The sequence below is a fragment of the Salvelinus alpinus genome, chromosome 5 (assembly GCF_045679555.1).
Source record: "Salvelinus alpinus chromosome 5, SLU_Salpinus.1, whole genome shotgun sequence".
Classification (NCBI taxonomy): Eukaryota; Metazoa; Chordata; class Actinopteri; order Salmoniformes; family Salmonidae; genus Salvelinus; species Salvelinus alpinus.
This window is the reverse complement of record NC_092090.1, coordinates 84,469,590-84,488,277: the sequence shown is the minus strand read 5'-3', so window position 1 is coordinate 84,488,277 and position 18,688 is coordinate 84,469,590. Positions and strand designations below refer to the sequence as shown.

General features: G+C 41.0%; 2 protein-coding genes across 3 annotated transcripts; one reads left to right on the top strand and one right to left on the bottom strand.

The window, feature by feature from the left end:
• Positions 1-2,206: 2,206 nt before the first annotated feature.
• On the top strand, positions 2,207-16,477 carry LOC139577081 (Rieske domain-containing protein-like). 2 transcript variants are annotated; one of them, XM_071403853.1, is made up of 4 exons: positions 2,207-2,371; positions 8,858-9,073; positions 13,485-13,519; positions 13,848-16,477. In XM_071403853.1, exons 2-4 carry the CDS (start codon positions 8,887-8,889, stop codon positions 14,157-14,159), a joined length of 534 nt encoding a protein of 177 aa, XP_071259954.1. In that variant the 5' UTR covers positions 2,207-2,371; positions 8,858-8,886; the 3' UTR covers positions 14,160-16,477. The 2 variants fall into 2 exon arrangements, with proteins under 2 accessions (XP_071259954.1, XP_071259953.1); XM_071403852.1 differs by lacking the exon at positions 2,207-2,371 and adding an exon at positions 6,046-6,714.
• LOC139577082 (glutaredoxin-1-like) lies at positions 14,490-16,008 on the bottom strand. The gene is made up of 3 exons (XM_071403854.1): positions 15,802-16,008; positions 14,882-15,002; positions 14,490-14,742 (listed from the first exon to the last, which is right to left on the bottom strand). Exons 1-2 carry the CDS (start codon positions 16,006-16,008, stop codon positions 14,889-14,891), a joined length of 321 nt encoding a protein of 106 aa, XP_071259955.1. The 3' UTR covers positions 14,490-14,742; positions 14,882-14,888.
• Positions 16,478-18,688: the final 2,211 nt, after the last annotated feature.

Below are 18,688 nucleotides of genomic sequence, written 5' to 3'. Positions count from 1 at the left end.
CCAGGAGCATATTACTGTCTGTGCTAGCAAAACAGTCCTGTAGCTTAGCACTTTTTTTGCTTGTAAGCAGGAATCAGGAGGATAGAGTTATGGTCAGATTTGCTAAATGGAGGGCGAGGGAGAGCTTTGTATGCGTCTCTGTGTGTGGAGTAAAGGTGATCTACAGTTTTTTTCCAGTGATATCGTCATTTCAAAATATTGTCGCGACCTGCACAAACAGCTGTGTGTTACGAGTTATGCTGTTCGTTTGTTATGTTGGACTTACCAGTACCCAGTGTACGCGGGGTCCGACATGCCAGTCAACCTGCTATCTGCCAACCACGGGAATGCCTGGAATGTTCCGGTGCCGGGCATCCTTGTGGTGGGTGGAACAGGAAGCGGGAGGGTGTTGGCAGGGGGGTGGAGCACCGCAAGTTTAAGACAATGCTTAGCCATTGTTCTCTCACGTTTTATCTTAACAAGAGATCGTCACGGATGTTTTATACTGTTATCCTTGTTTTTTTTTGCCGTGAGCTACGGCCAAACAGTAGCCTGTGTTGAGTTGGGTTAATAAACTGGGAATTCGTAAACTCAATCCTCGGTATGGACATTTGTTCATTTATGATCTAGCCAGGTCATTACAATATGTATTGTATCAAATGGTAGCCTACAATGGAATATAAATCAATAGGCTACTTGATGGCCAACAGAGGCAAATGTATCATTCTCCATATTTAATGTCAGTTTCATTGAGGACTTTTCCCCCATAAAAAGAACCAAGCATGGGAGTTCCATAACTTCCATTTCAAATGTCCACTCGGGCAGCCCAAGACCCAAGAACAGAGCATACATAAAACACATCGCTTGATACCGTTTTCTTAATTAAGCAAAGTCAACATTAGAATGCAGCTTAAAACACCGAGCAAATTGATATAATGCGCTCTTGTGCACCCAAACTAGTTTCCAGTTATTTATCTCCATTATTTCTTGATGTGCATCAGTTCTAGCGTATTAATCTTTTATGGAAAAAGTGTTGGAAATAGGCATGTCTATAAGGACAATCTATGGATGCCTTCCAAACACTTAAGACACACCCTATCCCCTCAGCCATCAAAATTAAGAGACACTTATAATGACTTATCATGACGTCTGACGAGTATACACTTGCAGGGCAAGGTGCGAGGGAGGATGTTGGGAAAAAGTTTGCATGTGGCAACACACATACCTACTTGTTAACAAAATTAAAGGAAGTTTCCTTTAAAATTATTCATGAATATTATCCTGCCAACCACTATATGAAGAAGTTTAAGGAAAACATCAACTCAAATTGCTCCTTTTGTAATGACCACTCAGAAACAGTGTTGCATCTTTTTTGGCATTGTATTCATGTAAGAAAACTGTGGCAAGACATCAGTAGATTTATAATTGAACACATTTATGAAGATCTTACACTATTGTGGAGCGATGTACTGCTTGGATTCTTTACCTACGATAGAAATAAGATGAAACATTTATGTAATTAGTTTCATTATTCCTTTGGCCAAATTTCATATTAACAAATGTAAATTTACAAACAAAAAACACATTTTCTTACCTTACAAAAATAAATTGAACTGTATTTTAACACAATTAAATACTCTACTAACAAAAAAGCTGTTAGAATTATAAGTGTATGTATGTCCCTTAAGGTCCTTGTGTAATGTGATATTGTACCCCCTAGCTCAATTGTCCATTGTATATTATCCATATATACCTGTGTTCCCTCATGTACTTCCTGTATTGATTTGTTGTTAATAAAAAAATACACTTTTTTAAAAAGGGGCGAGGGAGGAAGGAATGACTTTTAAATGGACCGCTCTTGCCCAGAAATTTGTCATCCCGCAACGATTGTGTTTTCAACCACCCGTAGCTTGTGGGTGCTTTATACGCGCTACAGTCAATTGTGATTGCATGTCTACTTATTTTAACTATATAATTATATACCTACTGTATGATAGCTAGCAAATGAATTAGCTAACTAACGTTAGCCTGCCTAGCTGGAACTTCTGAAGGATTTTTTTTCTTCTAAAATTTCCAAAAACTAGGCAAACAAAAACATCATTACTTTTACGAGACGTGTTTGTGCACAATTTCTAACTTATTTACATTCGTTTTTACATACACTTGTATGTTAACTCCATATTGACGTTGAGATTTTACGTTTTGACTTTTCTTAGCGGATGTACAATCATCGCGAATTGAATTATGGGGCGTTTCAGTTCCTGAAGTGAACATAATTGTATATTCGCAAACTCCATTAAAAACGAGGGCTGAGGGGCTTACGTTGTAAACTTCCCTTGTTTGGACCGACGACAGATATGCCGGCAGGGATTCCCCAAGGACATAAGGCAGGGTAAGTGGACGAGAGTGTCTATTTTATTTGAAACGCAGCCTAAATAGCCAACCTACAACTGGTAAAAAGTTGTCACGACGTGCGCGCATGGTGCTCTCGATTACGTGACTCAACCAATAACTGTAGCGCTCTCTCAACACACACACACACACACACCTCCGCCCCCCCAATCACTCAGCAAAAACATGCTCACTGCCTCACAGTCATCAGCAGGTTTTCAAAGTAGACCAATTTTTAGGCCACACCGGAGTCGTGGTCAGATTTGACGAAAGGAGGACAGGAGAGAGCCTGTGTCGAAAAGGGACATAGCCGTGGTCAATCGCGTAATTTAAAGATTGATAATACAACAATTAAAATACAATGACACCCTTAAAAAAAAACTCTAGAACAGGGAATTTGTGGTAATGCCATTAAATTGATGGCATTTTGGAAATATGAAAAACACGTGACTGATTCAGGTTATACAATTACAGCGCGGTATGAAACATAATAAAACATGTTTCCATTGGGATAATATTAAATGTAACACCAAACATTGGCGCGCCAGCGGCTCATTCAGATCAAAGATTGTCTATTATATTGACAAGATATTCATACTGCCGCTCTAAACAATGAAAATACATGCCCACAAAGATAGGAGGCGAGATCAGGTGGGACAATTCTAGCCAATGATAGGGCAGATACGCGCGTGAACAGGCCATAATGCCTGCTAGCTGGAACTAGGAAAATCAGAAATGTCCAACTTGCTAACAGGTTGAACGCGGCACGTGTCAGGATTTCCAATAGGAAAATGTGGCGCCAGACAATATTGACCGGCAACATTTAATTTACCGGACATTTGAGAAATGTACCAGACATTGGGTGCTTAACCTGATTAGGGCGTCAACCTAAAGTGTTCAGAATGACAAATCACATGGTCATTCATATTAACAGAACATGCATGTCAAGGATGTAACGATGTGCCAACGATTTTACCAAATTCTGATGTGCACTTTGAACATGTTATAGTAAAAAACAGCAAAACCACTAGCCCATGTCATCAACTATAGTATAAACGTTTAGGCTACCTATTCTATTGGTCAGCTTGGCGAGAAAGAAATAGCCTATTCCAAACAGACTGGGACCGTTGTGGGACGATAGATCCCAAATTCATACAACCAGTAGGCTACATAAAAAAATAAGCAATGAGTCTGATGCAACAGATCAGAACGTCAATCTTAAAATGTTGATAAACTATTATTTCTTCACATTATAAGCGCAACAATCGGGACAAAGCAGTAGACTACCGCGAATGTTCGTTCCATAATTCAATTAGCAGAAAACGTTGACAAAACGGGACTGCACATGTGAGTGGTTTCATGTGACAGAGATTAAAATATCCAGTTAGAAAGCGAGAATAGTCTACTTTGAAGCAAGGTAAGCCGTGCCTCGTGTATTAAAACGTTTAGGTTTCAAACAATTAAGTAGGCTATATGTTTTCAAAATGCATACTGCCTCCAGCTCATTGCAAAGTGGTGTGGGGCGAGTTGATGAACCCTGCCTTCCGTTGCCGTTTGATGCCGCGTTCAAAACAAATGGGGAAAACTAATGGGAAATCTACTTCCGACTTCAGTGTGTGAAGACAACTGGGACCTGGGGGGAAAAATGAGCTCCGACTGATAAATATCGCATTGAACGGTCATCCAACTAGGAATTCCAACATGGGAACTCAGGCCTCTTTCTAGAGGTCCAACTTTCGAACCTGAAGATCACTGACGTCATGATTTGACCTCCATTTTTCTGAATTCCCAGTTGTCTTGAAAGCACCACAAGCAGCTCTTGCACTGTCGGACAGATTTTCCAGTCAGTCTCTGTATGCTGTACACCTGTGACCAGATACATAACAAATATACTGTACACATGCACCAATTTAATTCCACTAAATTATGCAAATTAACCTATAGACCGATAAGCATGACTTCTTCTCCAGGGCAATTGGCACCACATTCATTTATAGGCTTTTATTGCTGATTTTATTTATAGGTGTTTATTTTACCGGCTAACGGAAACCCTGGCATGTGTATAACTACAACCAGTTAGCAAGTATACATTTCAGAGTTTCCTAGTTCCGACTAGCACATGAACGTGGCAATAGAGATAGGACTCATCTTTGTATGTGTGCCATTAAAGTGTCTATGACAGCAGACAGCATGGGCATAGACGCCATTTTAAAGTAGTACATGTTCTTCTTCATTGGCTGATTGCTCCCAATTCAAATGAATCCCCACCCAGTTGACTATTTTAAAGTGATGGAAGCCCTCAATGACAATGTCCATGCTAAAATGGGTTAAATGCATGATGCGTCTTCTATTTATCTCTATGAGAACCTGCACAACTCCAATATATATATATTTTTCCTTCCCAAAGTTGCCTAAATACCACTTAGGCCTATATCAGTGCATTCGTAACAACCTAACCATTACAAAACGTATATTTGACCAAATTCGACACTCATTGACCTCCATTCAAAAAGTCCTTACTTTGTGGACATATTTTGGGTGGAGTAAAATCTCTTCCTCTCTGGTTAGTGCCAGTTCAACGCTCACTGTAGAGGGGTTAGTAAACGTCAGCTATCATATTTCATACTTCGAGAGGTAGCCTAATACGCTCCACCTGTTAGATAAAACTAAGACTTGAGCAAACATGTGCTCAATTTAGTAATAGTAATGGCGTCTATTTGTAGGCACCAACTCCGCCATTGTTCGTTGGACAAAGCCTATGAGGAAAATGAATGGCTTTGGGGGGGGATAAACTCCGATAATAAGGTCTGTGGTAAACGCATGCTTAGGAAATCTTATACGTTTTGTTGTATGAGATAATAAATAAAAAATGTAAAGCACAAAGGCTTCATAATTCATAAAGGGCATGTTAACTGACTGCTATTCTATCATAGAACAAAACGTAGATCTAAGCCTGTGTAAACTGAAAACAGCAATGCAAAAAGGAAGAATTTAACCTTATCAATTTGATTAGCTTGCTAGGTCTATTGAAAGACCAGAGCTGTGTTCGAATACTCATACTAACTGTACTATTTGTGACGTAAATTTAGTATGCCAAAAGTTCTGGGTTGTCACATTCACCAAAATACGACGTATACAATCAGTGGACACTTTCAGTGATTTTTAGGGCCCATAATGCAATTCTTCAGAAAATCGGCTCGGCTCACAACGTTTTAAGATTTGAAGAAAATGGTCGGAATATATGCAGCCAAAGGATACATTCATTGCTATAACTAATTCTGACAAATGTTAAGAAAATGCTGACCAATGTAATGACTTTTCAAATAAATTACCTTACACATTATGTTGGTTGGCAATTTGTTTGCTACGCTTTTCTTACAGCAGTATGTACCGGTATGTTAGCTAGCTTCGATGTATTCATTGGCTACTAATACATCGAACTTGCCAGTGTATTTACTATATGCTAACTAACTACCCAACACTTATTGACTTGATTATTCCCGTAATTTAGTGAAGTGGTATAGTCATTGCGCCTTCTTAATGGACATTCGGGTGCGTTCGTAAATTCGTTCTGGCTATCTACTCCGATTTCAGAGCACTCTCGTCTGAGTACCTGTCCCAGAGCGCAGAATAATTGATGCATTTACGAACGCCCAACACCAGTTGAATATGGCGGGTGTCAGTGAATATGGCCGGTGTCAGTAAACGTCGACAAAACAGCGTAATTCAATTGTTGCCAGTAGCACAGTTAGTCACTAACGTTCTAGATAACATGAAAACAGATTAACCAGCTCTGCTAGGGCAATGCGCCACTACTGAACGGACAAGTGTAGTCAGGGTAGCCATCTTTGCAGTTTTCCTGGTAAAATGGGCTACTTTTAAAATCGATGTCGCTGGTGAACATTTAATGGTTGCAGGTTTTTGGGCCACTTCTAAAGTGCACCGCGGCCGCCAAGGCATATCTCAAAAACAATATCGATTTCACTGTGACCTGCTGCTGATTATCAGGCAGTGAGTAGGCTGTTACTGAGTGAGTGCAGTGCGTCCTGATAACCTTTTACCAGTTGTAGGGCGGCTAGTTAGATTGTCATTATGGAGACACCCATTTCTAACCCCTTTTCCATCAAATATTTTAACTCGGTAGAATTCATATAACGGCGACAAAGGTCTGGATAACAACTCCAGACGCACCAAAGGCTTTCGATGAATTCGCTCAGAGTTGGTTTAAAGTAAACTGGAATCTAATGTTGACTTTCCTTATGGAAAACCGTATCAAGCAAAGGGGATTACACATGCTCAATTCTTGGGTCTCGAGCTTGCGCAAGTGGACATTTGCAATGGAAGGTATGGAATTCCTTGGATGCTTCTGTTATGGGAAAAAGTCCACAATGAAACTCGCATTAAATGTGGAGAATGATATATTTGCATCTGTTGGCCATCATGTAGGCTATTCATTTATATAGCCTACCATTTGATACAATCAGTGGTGCAACTTTGGTTTTAAAAGTGGGGGGGACATAACCTGGCAGGGTGTTCTCCCTCAGATTTTTTGGGGGCATCTAAAGCTAATTTCCTGCATTTCTACTAGGGCTGTCCATGACCCAAAAAATATTGTCTGATGCTTTAGGCACACTGTTTGATTAAATAATGAAGATACACAGATGACTCGGGAGCTAGAGATCAAGATAGCCTTACCAGAAGAAAAAATTGTTCCCAACCCTCCTTCTCCCGCTGCTGCTGGCCTTTGCAGATTCTGCCATTATGCTCCTGAAGTACTGTAGCACTTCAGACATCCCCAGATGGGCACATTTATAGGCCTACATTTGCAAGCAGGCCAGGTAGACTAGTCCTATTTCTATATGCGTAATCAGGTACGTGTCCTTACTCAACATTGACAGGAGCGTTTCAAACAAAATACAATAAATGTAATGAAATGAACAAAACCTTGTTTCTCACAAGTGTATTATAGGTTGAGAGTTCTGCAAAACATATGTCCACTCCAACAATGAGAATGAACAGTAAATTACTATAATAATATATTGAATGCATTAACAGAAATTACCATAACCAAACAGATATTGCAGATTAGAAATTATGAGAATTAACGGTAAATGTAGGCTACTACTGGTGATGTATGTAATGGGGAATTGATAGACAGCACACAATTAAGTTTTGAAACAATGAATACCCACAAAATAGCGGGATAGAGTGCATTCTGGAGAGAGACGTGCCTTTTGCATCTAAACCACAATCCCCAAATTCTTGGACCGTGACATCCCCGCAGCCTCTTCAATGGATTAGTCCACTGAGACAGGTGCAAATCATACAGGTGTCTTGTGTGCCATGACATTTTTTTAACTATTTGCGACTGCTCGACTAAAATTTTTTATGTTTTCAGTACAGACCTCTTTTGTAATACAGTAGGGTATTCCATATAAGGCACCCCAACCTTATGAAAGTTACATAGTTTAATCTTGTAATAAATTAAATCTAGTGATACATAACTTGACATTTCTGCCATCCATTGTGACAGGATAATCAACCTTCCAATTAATTGCAATGCATTTCTTAGCCGCTATAAATGCTAGGTTACACAGTTTGTTCTGATAAGTCTCCAGTATAAACATTTCCAGCAAACAAAAACAGGGAGAAGGGATCATCTGTATACATGCTGAGATAAAAGATCATACTCTTTCCAGGAATTCAGATAGTCGTCATAACATATGCAAATATGTACGCCGACATTCCTTCTTAATTCGCTCAATAACTTTGCGGAAAAGGGTTTATTGGTTTAAATGTGCCAACTGTTCTCTTGCTACAAAAAAAAGGTTTTGGCCTAGTTTTCAAGCCTTGCGGGCTGTTTTGAGAGGCCATTGGGCTATATTTTTTTAGCTTGCCCTGGCAAACCTGAGTGTAGTGTTTGTAACGCAAGATGGAGGAGAGTCTGTCTCTCTCGGAGATCCGGAGCCTTCAACCGCAAGGGGGCATTGACATGGTCATTGAAATGCAGAACATAACGTGCTTATGGGTAACGTGAACAAGGCTTAACATGCAACACAAATTGTGGAGCCTGCCAGAGTGCTTGATGAATGCTAATCTCGGTTACCCATAAGTAAAATTCGCGCGAAAATTGTACTTTAGCCATTTATATGTTAATCTGTCTACGAGAGATTAGATGCATGTTTGTACTTAAAAAATGTGAGATTACAGTGATCTTTATTTATTTTATTTTCAAAATCTTTATTTAACTAGGCAAGTCAGTTAAGAACAAATTCTTATTTTCAATGATGGTCTAGGAACAGTGCCTTGTTCAGGGGCAGAATGACAGATTTTTACCTTGTCAGCTCAGGGATTCGATCTTGCAGCCTTTTGGTTACTAGTCCAACGCCCTAACTACTAGGCTACCTGCCGCCCCTTTAGTTTAAACCTAGTTCAGGTTGATGTTAAAACATACACAAACTACTAAATGTTTATCTCTCTCTCCCAGGAGTGCATCTACATTTGGAAGTTGTCAACATGTTCTCTGAGGAAGAGCAGACATCCCCTACATCCTCCTCTTCATCGCCACCTCCATCCTCCCACTTCATCGGGAGGAAAGAAGACGTTGTCCAGGCCAAGCGTGTCACCAAGCTGGTGGGCGGGAGGGACGTGCTGGTTCTCTGCCACCAGGGCAAGCTCCACGCCATGGACATGCGCTGCTACCGTAAGGATCGGGTCATGGGTGTGTGCAAAATGGATGTTTGGGATAGTGGTGTATTTATTTTTTGGGTGAGGGAGCGACAATTTTATTTTCTTCATGTCGTAATTTCCTCAATCAAAGTTTGTACCAACAGATGTAGCCAATTGACTAGCCTATGATTATAGAATATGCATAAAATGCATCCTCCAATTGCAACATCTGCCTATGCCCACACATGTTGTCTAAAGAAAATGTTATATTTTTAATATCCTCAAATACCAAGTAAGGCATAGGCTACCTAATTTCAAAATAGGCCATCATCACTGTCAATGGTGAATGATAATTCTTCATATTTTACCAGTGAAACGTCCAAACTGCATCTTCGTGCCAATCATTTGGTTGTTCTCAATCAGTTTCATGGTAATATGCATTTAGATCTTCTTGAATTACTGTTTCATGAGCGAACTAGAGCAGATGGTGTTAACAAACTAATAGCCTTTCTTCCATTTTATTTCAATACAAACATATATCTTGCCGAGTGGTGCGTTCTCTTGAGTTTTGGTACATGAGAAAAAAATGTGACTCTTCAGCTATCCATCCTAAAATATCATTCGAAATTAGGTGTTTTAGGTGTAACCGTAACGTTATAGGCCTACTATGCTATGGTATTACTGTATATTCAGTTCTCTTATGCAATCATTATGTGATCTTGCAAGACATTGATTCAGTTTTGATCTAACTTCTGCATAAAGTTCCCTCAGCGCTCACAACAGACAACCTCTGACAAAAGTCCCTCTACTTCTATTTGAGGTGAAAATGATGAATCGGACACCTTATCGATAACAACAGCTCATGGTCCTCCTGGAATCATTAGTTTTTTTGACTCAATGGAGGAACGTAGTCAGAGAAATGCTGATGAATGTCTTGCTCGAGCTGTGTATGCCACTGGCTCACCTCCGATGCTCACAGGCAATGTGTATTGGAAGAGATTTCTGAATGTTCTTTGCCCAGCATACACCCCTCCAACCAGACATGCTTTATCTACTCATTTGCTGGATGCAGAGTTCAACAGAGTTCGTGTAGGTCAAGCAAATCATAGAGACAGTAGACTGTATTGCAATAATCTCTGATGGGTGGTCGAATGTTCATGGGCAAGGAATAATTAACTACATCCTCTCCACCATCAACCAGTATTCTACAAGTGCACAGAAACAAGGGACAACAGACACACCGGTCTCTACATTGCAGATGAGCTAAAGGCAGTCATCAATGACCTTGGACCACAGAAGGTATTTGCACTGGTGACGTACAATGCTGTGAACATGAAGGCTGCTTGGTCTAAAGTGGAGGAGTCCTACCCTCACATCACACCCATTGGCTGTGCTGCTCATGCATTGAATCTGCTCCTCAGGGACATCATGGCACTGAAAACAATGGATACACTCTACAAGAGAACCAAGGAAATTATTAGGTATGTGGGTCATCAAGTTATAGCTGCAAACAAAGTGAGAAGAATTAGAGCACCACATTGAAGAAGCCCAGCGACACCCGTTGGGGTGGTGTTGTCATCATGTTTGACAGTCTCCTGGAGGGGAAGGAGTCTCTCCAAGAAATGGCCATATCACAGTCTGCCGATATGGACAGCTCCATCAAGAGGATACTCCTGGATGATGTATTTTGGGAGAGAGTGGTAAGCAGCCTGAAACTCCTGAAACCTATAGCAGTAGCCATTGCAAGAATTGAGGGAGACAATGCCATCCTGTCTGATGTTCAGACTCTGCTTGCAGATGTAAGAGAAGAAATCCGTACTGCCCTGCCCACTTCACTGTTGCTCCAAGCAGAGGAAACTGCAGTTCTGAAATACATCAAAAAGCGTGAAGACTTCTGCATGAAGCCCATACACGCCACAGCGTATATATTGGACCCCAAGTATGCTGGCAAGAGCATCCTGTCTGGTGCAGAGATCAACAAGGCCTATGGTGTTATCACTACCGTGTCTCGCCACCTTGGCCTGGATGAGGGCAAGGTTCTTGACAGTCTGGCGAAGTACACTTCCAAGCAAGAGCTTTGGGATGGAGATGCAATATGGCAGTCGTGCCAACATATCTCATCAGCCACCTGGTGGAGGGGACTTTGGATCTGAGGCTCTTTCCCGTTGCCTCCATCATCCTCCAAATCCCACCAACATCAGCCGCCTCAGAGCGCAACTGGTCCTTGTTTGGAAACACACACACCAAAGCACTGACCAATACAAGGGTTGAAAAATTGGTTGCCATCCAGGCAAATTTTGGGCTTTTTGAGCCTGACAACAAGCCATCCTCAACAAGGTTGGAAAGTGACAGTGAAGATGAGGTATCAGAGTCTGATGTTCAAGAGGTGGACATTGAGGAGGTCCAGGGAGAAGACATGGAAGCCTGAGAGGAAGACAACCAAAGCTTTAGTTTTATCATTTTACAGACGTATGTTGAAAAATTTTTTGGAAGATGCGATGGATCATTGGGGATCATTCAATATTCCCTTTTGTTGTTCAGTGAAATCATCCCATGTGAAGAGTCAATTAATTTAATTAAAGTTCAATTCATAACTACATTGTTTTTTTCATTTCTATTGGAAGGATTTAATCATTTGCAATTGTCTACTTATGATAAGTTAAAAGGTTTGTTTCTGTCTCCATATGATATGGTAAATATATCCAATGCAAAAAACATCTACATTTAAATGGTATTAATATTAATTCTCATATATTTCCCACAGAAAGTTTCCACCTCTGAATATTCCCTAAAATGTGCAACCCTAGTCTCAACCAATAGCAGGCTAAATATCCCAAGCAGGGGTACAGCAACTTCTTGAGAGGGTCAGGCTCCTTGGGCTTTATGGTGACCCCTCTGGTTTGGGTGTCCTTGGCAGGACGGTGTCGCCCACTTAGGCCATTCTGATTGGCCAAAGTGGTCAAGCCTCCAATGGGCCTCTGCAGTGCACATGTAACAGTATAGCTTCCGTCCCTCTCCTCGCCCCTACCTGGGCTCGAACCAGGGATCCTCTGCACACATCAACAACTGCCTCCCACGAAGCATCGTTACCCATCGCTCCACAAAGGGAACAACTACTTCAAGGTCTCAGAGCAAGTGACGTCACTGATTGAAACGCTATTAGCGCGCACCCCACTAACTAGCTAGCCATTTCGCATCGGTTAAACACACATGTAGCTTATAGTTCTTCATCATTCTTACCACTGCCAGAGAAGACAAGGAAGAAACCACCATGTACCTACCTCTAGGCTGCTATACATATTTATTTGGTTTGTCATTCTATTGTTTTTCATTATAGTGGTAATTAAATAGAATTTATTTATAATTTATCCGAATACATTTTCCAGAAATAGTTTTACCAGCTGTGTGTGTTCTCATATTGAAGAAAGTGAGGGAGCACCGCTCCTCCGCGCTCCGGCAGAACTACACCGCTGGTTGGGAAAAGGAATAGATTGGGGCTAGAAAATTCCACTCCTCCAAACCAACATTCCCCATGTTTTATGATGGACAGCATATCAGTTGACCTTTAAAAGCTGCACAATAAAGTCATTATTAGGATTCGCCCAATAATGGAATAAAGGAGCTTAACCTTACTATATAGTCCAAGGACCTTACATGTTCTGTTTAGAGGTGAATTGGCTCTGGTAGCCAAAACAGCCAGATACTCCATTTAAACATGAATCGATTCTCAATTGCGGTGCAGTACGGTTCTAGAAACATGAAACCCTCTACTTTCATATCACAAAAAAATTATTTCACAAATGCAAAATATACAGTTTTAACATTTGCAGCCAACAGTATTTTCCTGTGACAACATGTTTGTGGTGTCCGTCTTCCATTTAGCCTACACACAGGTGTTCGGCAATAGCTAATTAGTTTAGGTAGTCGACTCTGTCTCCCGCCTGTTTTCCGTAAACAAGCGCAGTAACAAGAAAATATGGCCGTGTGGGAACCCTAACCCTATAAAAGTGTGTTGTAATTTAACCTTTTTTTAAATGATTATTTATTGTGATATAAAAGATATGTTCCTTATGTTTCCAAAACCGTACCGCAAATGATGTGTGTTAATGTTTTAGAACAAGCGTCGGGGATCTTAAAGGAGAATTTTCCTATTTCTGAAATGTAAATAGAATGTTGTGGAAGGGACCAGACATGTTCTATTTTGTGATTTGGCTTGTTTTTGAGAAACTTACCTCAGCCGCTATTCACTTCATTGCTCTTTGTGTGGTATCAGGGCATGCAAAAGACATGAACAAGCTCCAAAAACACCCAAATACGTCCTTTTAGAAACAGACATGCTCTCAGTATAGTGATGTAGGTTGTTAGATGTTAGCGTCTATGAATAGGCTATACTATCTATCCCTGACACTGAATTCCAGTGGTGTTGTACTGTCTTATCTTGCCAGATACCGGTGGACCACTGCAGGAGGGAGATATCGAGGTCAGTCGTCTGATTTCTCTTTGACCTACTACTTGTTCCACACTGTCCTCATCAATCCTGTGCTTTACCAGGAATCCCAGGCTCTTTCTCCATTGTCTCTCCTCGATTCCTTGCGTCCTCTTTCCTTGCCTCATCAAAACGCAGTGGAGGACCGTGTCAGACGGGAGGGATCTTCTTCATTGCATTTTGAAAAGGGAGCTAGGACAGACATTTGAGAAGAGCCCCACTCTTCTCTCTCCTTCCTACAGCTCATTCTCATAGCTAAACAATCTTTTGTGTTTTTCTGTTTGTTTGTTTGTTCATTCATTCATTTCTCTGATGTGCCCAGGAGTTTGACGGGCGGATGTGCATCGTGTGTCCGTGGCACAAGTACAAGATCACGCTGGCAGAAGGCGAGGGGCTGTACCAGGCGGTGAACCCCTCGGCTACACCCCCTAAACCCACCTGGTGCTCCAAAGGGGTCAAACAGAGAGTTCACCAGGTCACAGAGGTCAACAGGGATGTGTATGTCACATTTAACGACTCACCGGACACCATTGACTCTGACTTCTACCAGACAGAGAGATACAGGGCCACTATGAATAAGGCCCAGCCCAAGACTAAGAAATTACACGAGAAGGTGACAAGCAGGAAAGTGTAAGGATTTGGGCCATTTTGGTTGGGGAAAATACTAAATGTGTCTCGTTAGCGCTGTGGAATAGTAAACGGGTGGTGCAGGTACAAGACTGACTAAGTACTTCCCTATCAGCAGCTCAAAGCGTAATCTCTGGGTTATCCTTTCGGATCCTCCAGTGCACTAACTGAGCTCAATCTTAATCTTTTCCAAGTTTTCAAACTTGTACACACTTAAATATGTTTTTGAAGATTTTCTGTTTTTGTACAGGTGCAGTCTTCCTATATTTCTTCAGTTTTGTTTGACTTGTAATGTCTGCGTCTATACAGCAAACGACTTCAAGAACGAAAGCAGAACTAGTTAACATTTGTCTTTTATTTTATACAAAAGATAGTGGTTAAGTGATATAATGATGTTTGGATGTAAACATCACTGGAGGAATATTACTGGAGGAACCGAGACAGGCCTACAGTCATGAAGATAGACTGGTGACAAACAAAGAAACTTCCTCTAACATCAGCGCTATAGATGACACACAATGTTTGGTCTCAGTTCAGCAGACAGACCGAAGGCAAGGGGTTTTCCAGGTGGTGCAGATATTCACAGCTGTCTGTGGCCAAAAAAGAGAAGGACAGAGAGATGAGAGGCTGTGTGGAAAAACAGGTGAGCTAGAACTGATACCCTACACAGTCACAGTATCAAGAAGAAGCCTTGCACAGAATAGTGTGAAATGTTGTTCATCGCAGTACCTGAAGATCATTGCAGCGATCCGATTGACTTCAGCATTCCCTCCAGTTTCCCACTCTTATCCAGCGCTTTAACGTCACTGCCCCCACCAACACACTTCTTACCGATGAACACCCGTGGCACCTTCACACACACACACACACACACACACACATTCATATGGATTATTAGGCAGCAGCAATATTATGTTTTTCAATTAATGTAGGAATTTGATCATGATGTTATCAACATTGCAAAGTATCAGATTGTTTTCATTTCCCTAGTGTACTGTTTTGCTGACAATTCAATGGGAAATCTGGGGGCTACAGTAACCCATTGAAATGAATGGATTTAAGCCTTGTGCACACGGTTGTGTCGAACTGTATGCTTTCCAGTGGATGCCCATTCATTTCAATGGGAGGCAATCCGCACCACTGCAACTCATCTGCCAGACTATGCAGACTAGCAGTGTTTTGGATTCGTCCAATTTGTGCGTTGCTTTTCTGTGCGGTATCAGACACAGAAATAGATCCAACCACCGAATAAGTTTCTAATGTGTAGCATGATTATTTTTGTTCTGATGCAGTACATAAATTGCGAAGAATACTTAACATTTACCGTACAGCAATGTAATGATGCAACCTGTGTGCACGCGGCGTTAGGCGCGCTTCAAAACCCCATTGCGCAACTTCTGCCCGCCATTCTGAACATGGCTCATTTGCTGAGTCACTGACTGACAGTGGCAAGACTACAATTAAAGTATGAATACACTATAACAATTAGGCTACTTTTATGTACTTTGAAGGGTTGCCATATACGAAATAAATGTTTTATATGGCTCCTTCTGCGGGGGGAAAACTGTCGGTTGGTACAAGAGTTAAAAAACAGGCTAGTAAAAGTCTAGAAATGGCTGGATAACAAAGCGAAACATGCATTCAATTACCGTTCGTTCACCTGTTATTTTATTTAGGTAATCCTGGATTTCACTCATGTCATCTCGTCCAGTGATGTCAATGAATTCCAAGTGTCCAGATTTGAATCCATACTTTGACAAAACATCTTTTGCCATTACGCAATATGGGCATGACGGTTTTAGAAACACGACTACTTTGTCCCCTTTAATTCTGGCCGTAACGAATTCCTGAGCCATGTTGCTATTTAGAGAGCCGCAGCGTTATGAATAGAGTAATCCAACAGATTGTAAATATTTATGACTGAAATTGAGAGAGAGTTGGCGAAACCATAGCCAGGATAGACTCCAACCTTACTCTTGATTACAGCTGCACTGGGGTCGGACAGGCTTCCTGTTTAGATTAAGAGACTGTGGAGCCAGCGCAAGATATGACTCAGAAAACGTATCTCAATACAGGGATGAGAAAAGCTTTGTAGTGAGTCAGCTCAAATTTCAATCTGTCAAAATCGTACATGAGATCCATACAGAACTGAGTATTATAAAACACTTTCTAATCAGTTGTACAAAATTGTATTCGATTTTATGGGGTGCGTGAAAAAAATCACAATGCAAGTGGTGAGATGCGCATTATGCCTATTTGTTGAAGAAAGTGTTAATTGTTCTGGATAATAAAACTAATTTGAATAAACAAAAATAAGCCCCCCCATCATTATTCATTTTCACTTTTGTCCAGTTGAGTCTGCCCTTACCCGACGAAAGGATGAAGTGTAGTTGTAGGCCTAGTCTTGACCACCTTATTCGACTACGATTCTAGACCAAGACTGGGAGGGTCGAGACTAAGACAAATTCCAAACCAATAAATATTTTGTGATTCTAAAAAGTTATTTTCCAACACCAATTTTGCCAAAATGTCTCCTGGCCATCCGCAGTCTGCAATCACAGATTATACATCAATTAACATATTGTTTCGAGACTGAGTCAAGACCGAGTAGATCGGTGTCCGATCCTGAGACAAGACAGAGACTATCAAAAAGCAGTTTTAAGACTACAACACTGAATCTCACACCCGTTTTTTGTGTGTTGTGCACTACCTTCACTGTACTGTTAAACGAGGTTGTTGCACAGAGACTTGACCAGATCACTTTCAATATTGCCTCAAAGATCAATACTTAAAGTTGAGCCTATATATTATTGTGCCTTAAGTTGTAGCTACATCGTTAACCTGGAATGTTGGTGTGAGCTGTTTAAAGAAATGCTCTCAGTTTATGCCTCCTCACACACCAAAAGTAGGACACCTATGTCATAAAGTCATACAGCATTGTCTTTACATGTATCAGGTGGTTTAGAGTGGTTTAGCGCACTGGGCCAGTAACTGAAAGGTCACTGGTTTGAATCCCCGAGCCTACTAGGTGAAAAATCTGTGTACCCTTGAGCAAGGCACTTAACCCTAATCTCTCTGGAGCAGAGTGTCTGCTAAAATGTAAAAATACCCACACACAATAACACGTGTAACCAAATACATGGTGTATAGTCCATTCAAATTGAATAGGTGTGCTTTTCACACACAGATAATCTGTTGATTTAGTGTCTCTAGCGAGCAAGAGGGTATTTTATTAACTGATGAAACATGGCCTGCTGCGGCCACAGCTGTCTCCTTCCAGGAAAATGGCATCACTACACAGGCAGTCTTCATGTATCATTGCTGTCGGGGTCATGTATTATGTCATGTATTGCAGTGTGGCTGCCTCTTTCCACCTCTTCCTTTCCCCGATCCCTTGCAAACCAACATGAGAGAACCTTAGGAGTGTCCAGTCCAACCCAACTTCTACTGTAGTGTTAAACACTAAAACGAGGTCTATAATACATATCATTGGACTGATAATAAAACACACAATTCAAAAGATGACAAGATAAGGTACCATGTTGTCTACATGGCAGGCTCACCATCATGTAAAACAATATAATGACGGGCTATTTTCCTCTTCATTCAAGGGTTTGGTGTTTTTCAGTACGTTGAGGGGAACACCTCAGTATGTCTCACTTGCTCAGGAAGGGCAGCAAATGTCATAGAATTGTCCAGAATATAGTTCACACATCTCTCCTGTGCTCGTCTTTTAGACAGAGGCTGGATGTGCGCGACTGGTGTGTGATGAGGGACTAGAGGCCAGTAGCACTAATTAGAGGTTACCGAGAAAGGATTTAGAGGATGTTAAGTTTTGAAGAAATGTATTACTTTTGTCAGGCAGTTTTCTTTATGAGTGAGTAAGTGAAGTTTAGATGGTGAATTAGGTGTCATGACACGAGCAATGCACCAGGGAGCGATCTTACTGTTGAAATGAGTACAGTACCCTAGTACTGTAGCCTTCTCCATTTGTGTATTTCTATTCAGTGTACAGTCCTCACATTTTGCTACATTATTTATTTTATTTATTCTACAGATCTACACAACCATATCCACATTTTCAAAGTGAAAGAAAAATATATATAATTTCTTGATTGCGTGTGTCTTCCCACCTCAGCGTTGATACTTGGTGAAATCACCTTTGGCATCCATTACAGCTGTGAATCATTTCGAATAATATTCGACCAACTTTGCACAACTCTTCGGGCAACAGATGTCCATTGTATTTGTCTAAATCTAGTGGTAAATCATTGATTTAAGATTAAATGTTCAGTATGGGGGGGGGGATATCTAGCCTTAATCAACGTCCACAGCTTCCAGGGTGTAATTGTTGGGGGTTAACTGCCATGCTCAAGGGCAGAACAGCTCAGGGATTCGAAACAGTAATCTGGTTACTGGCCCAATGCTCTTAAACGCTAGGCTACCTGCCACCCCTACAGTCCAACTGAGAAAATAATATGCTAAGCATAAGAGTTTGACTTTACAGTTGACCAAGAGATTAGGGAACTCAGTGTG

Coding starts and splice junctions, on each gene's coding strand:
- LOC139577081 (XM_071403852.1), top strand. CDS start 6,615: ATGTTGACTTTCCTTATGGAAAACCGTATCAAGCAAAGGGGATTACAC. Junction 6,715..8,857: donor GTGGACATTTGCAATGGAAG/GTATGGAATTCC, acceptor TCTCTCTCCCAG/GAGTGCATCTACATTTGGAA. Junction 13,520..13,847: donor TGCAGGAGGGAGATATCGAG/GTCAGTCGTCTG, acceptor TGATGTGCCCAG/GAGTTTGACGGGCGGATGTG.
- LOC139577082 (XM_071403854.1), bottom strand. CDS start 16,008: ATGGCTCAGGAATTCGTTACGGCCAGAATTAAAGGGGACAAAGTAGTC. Junction 15,003..15,801: donor AAATAACAGGTGAACGAACG/GTAATTGAATGC, acceptor GTGTGTGTGAAG/GTGCCACGGGTGTTCATCGG.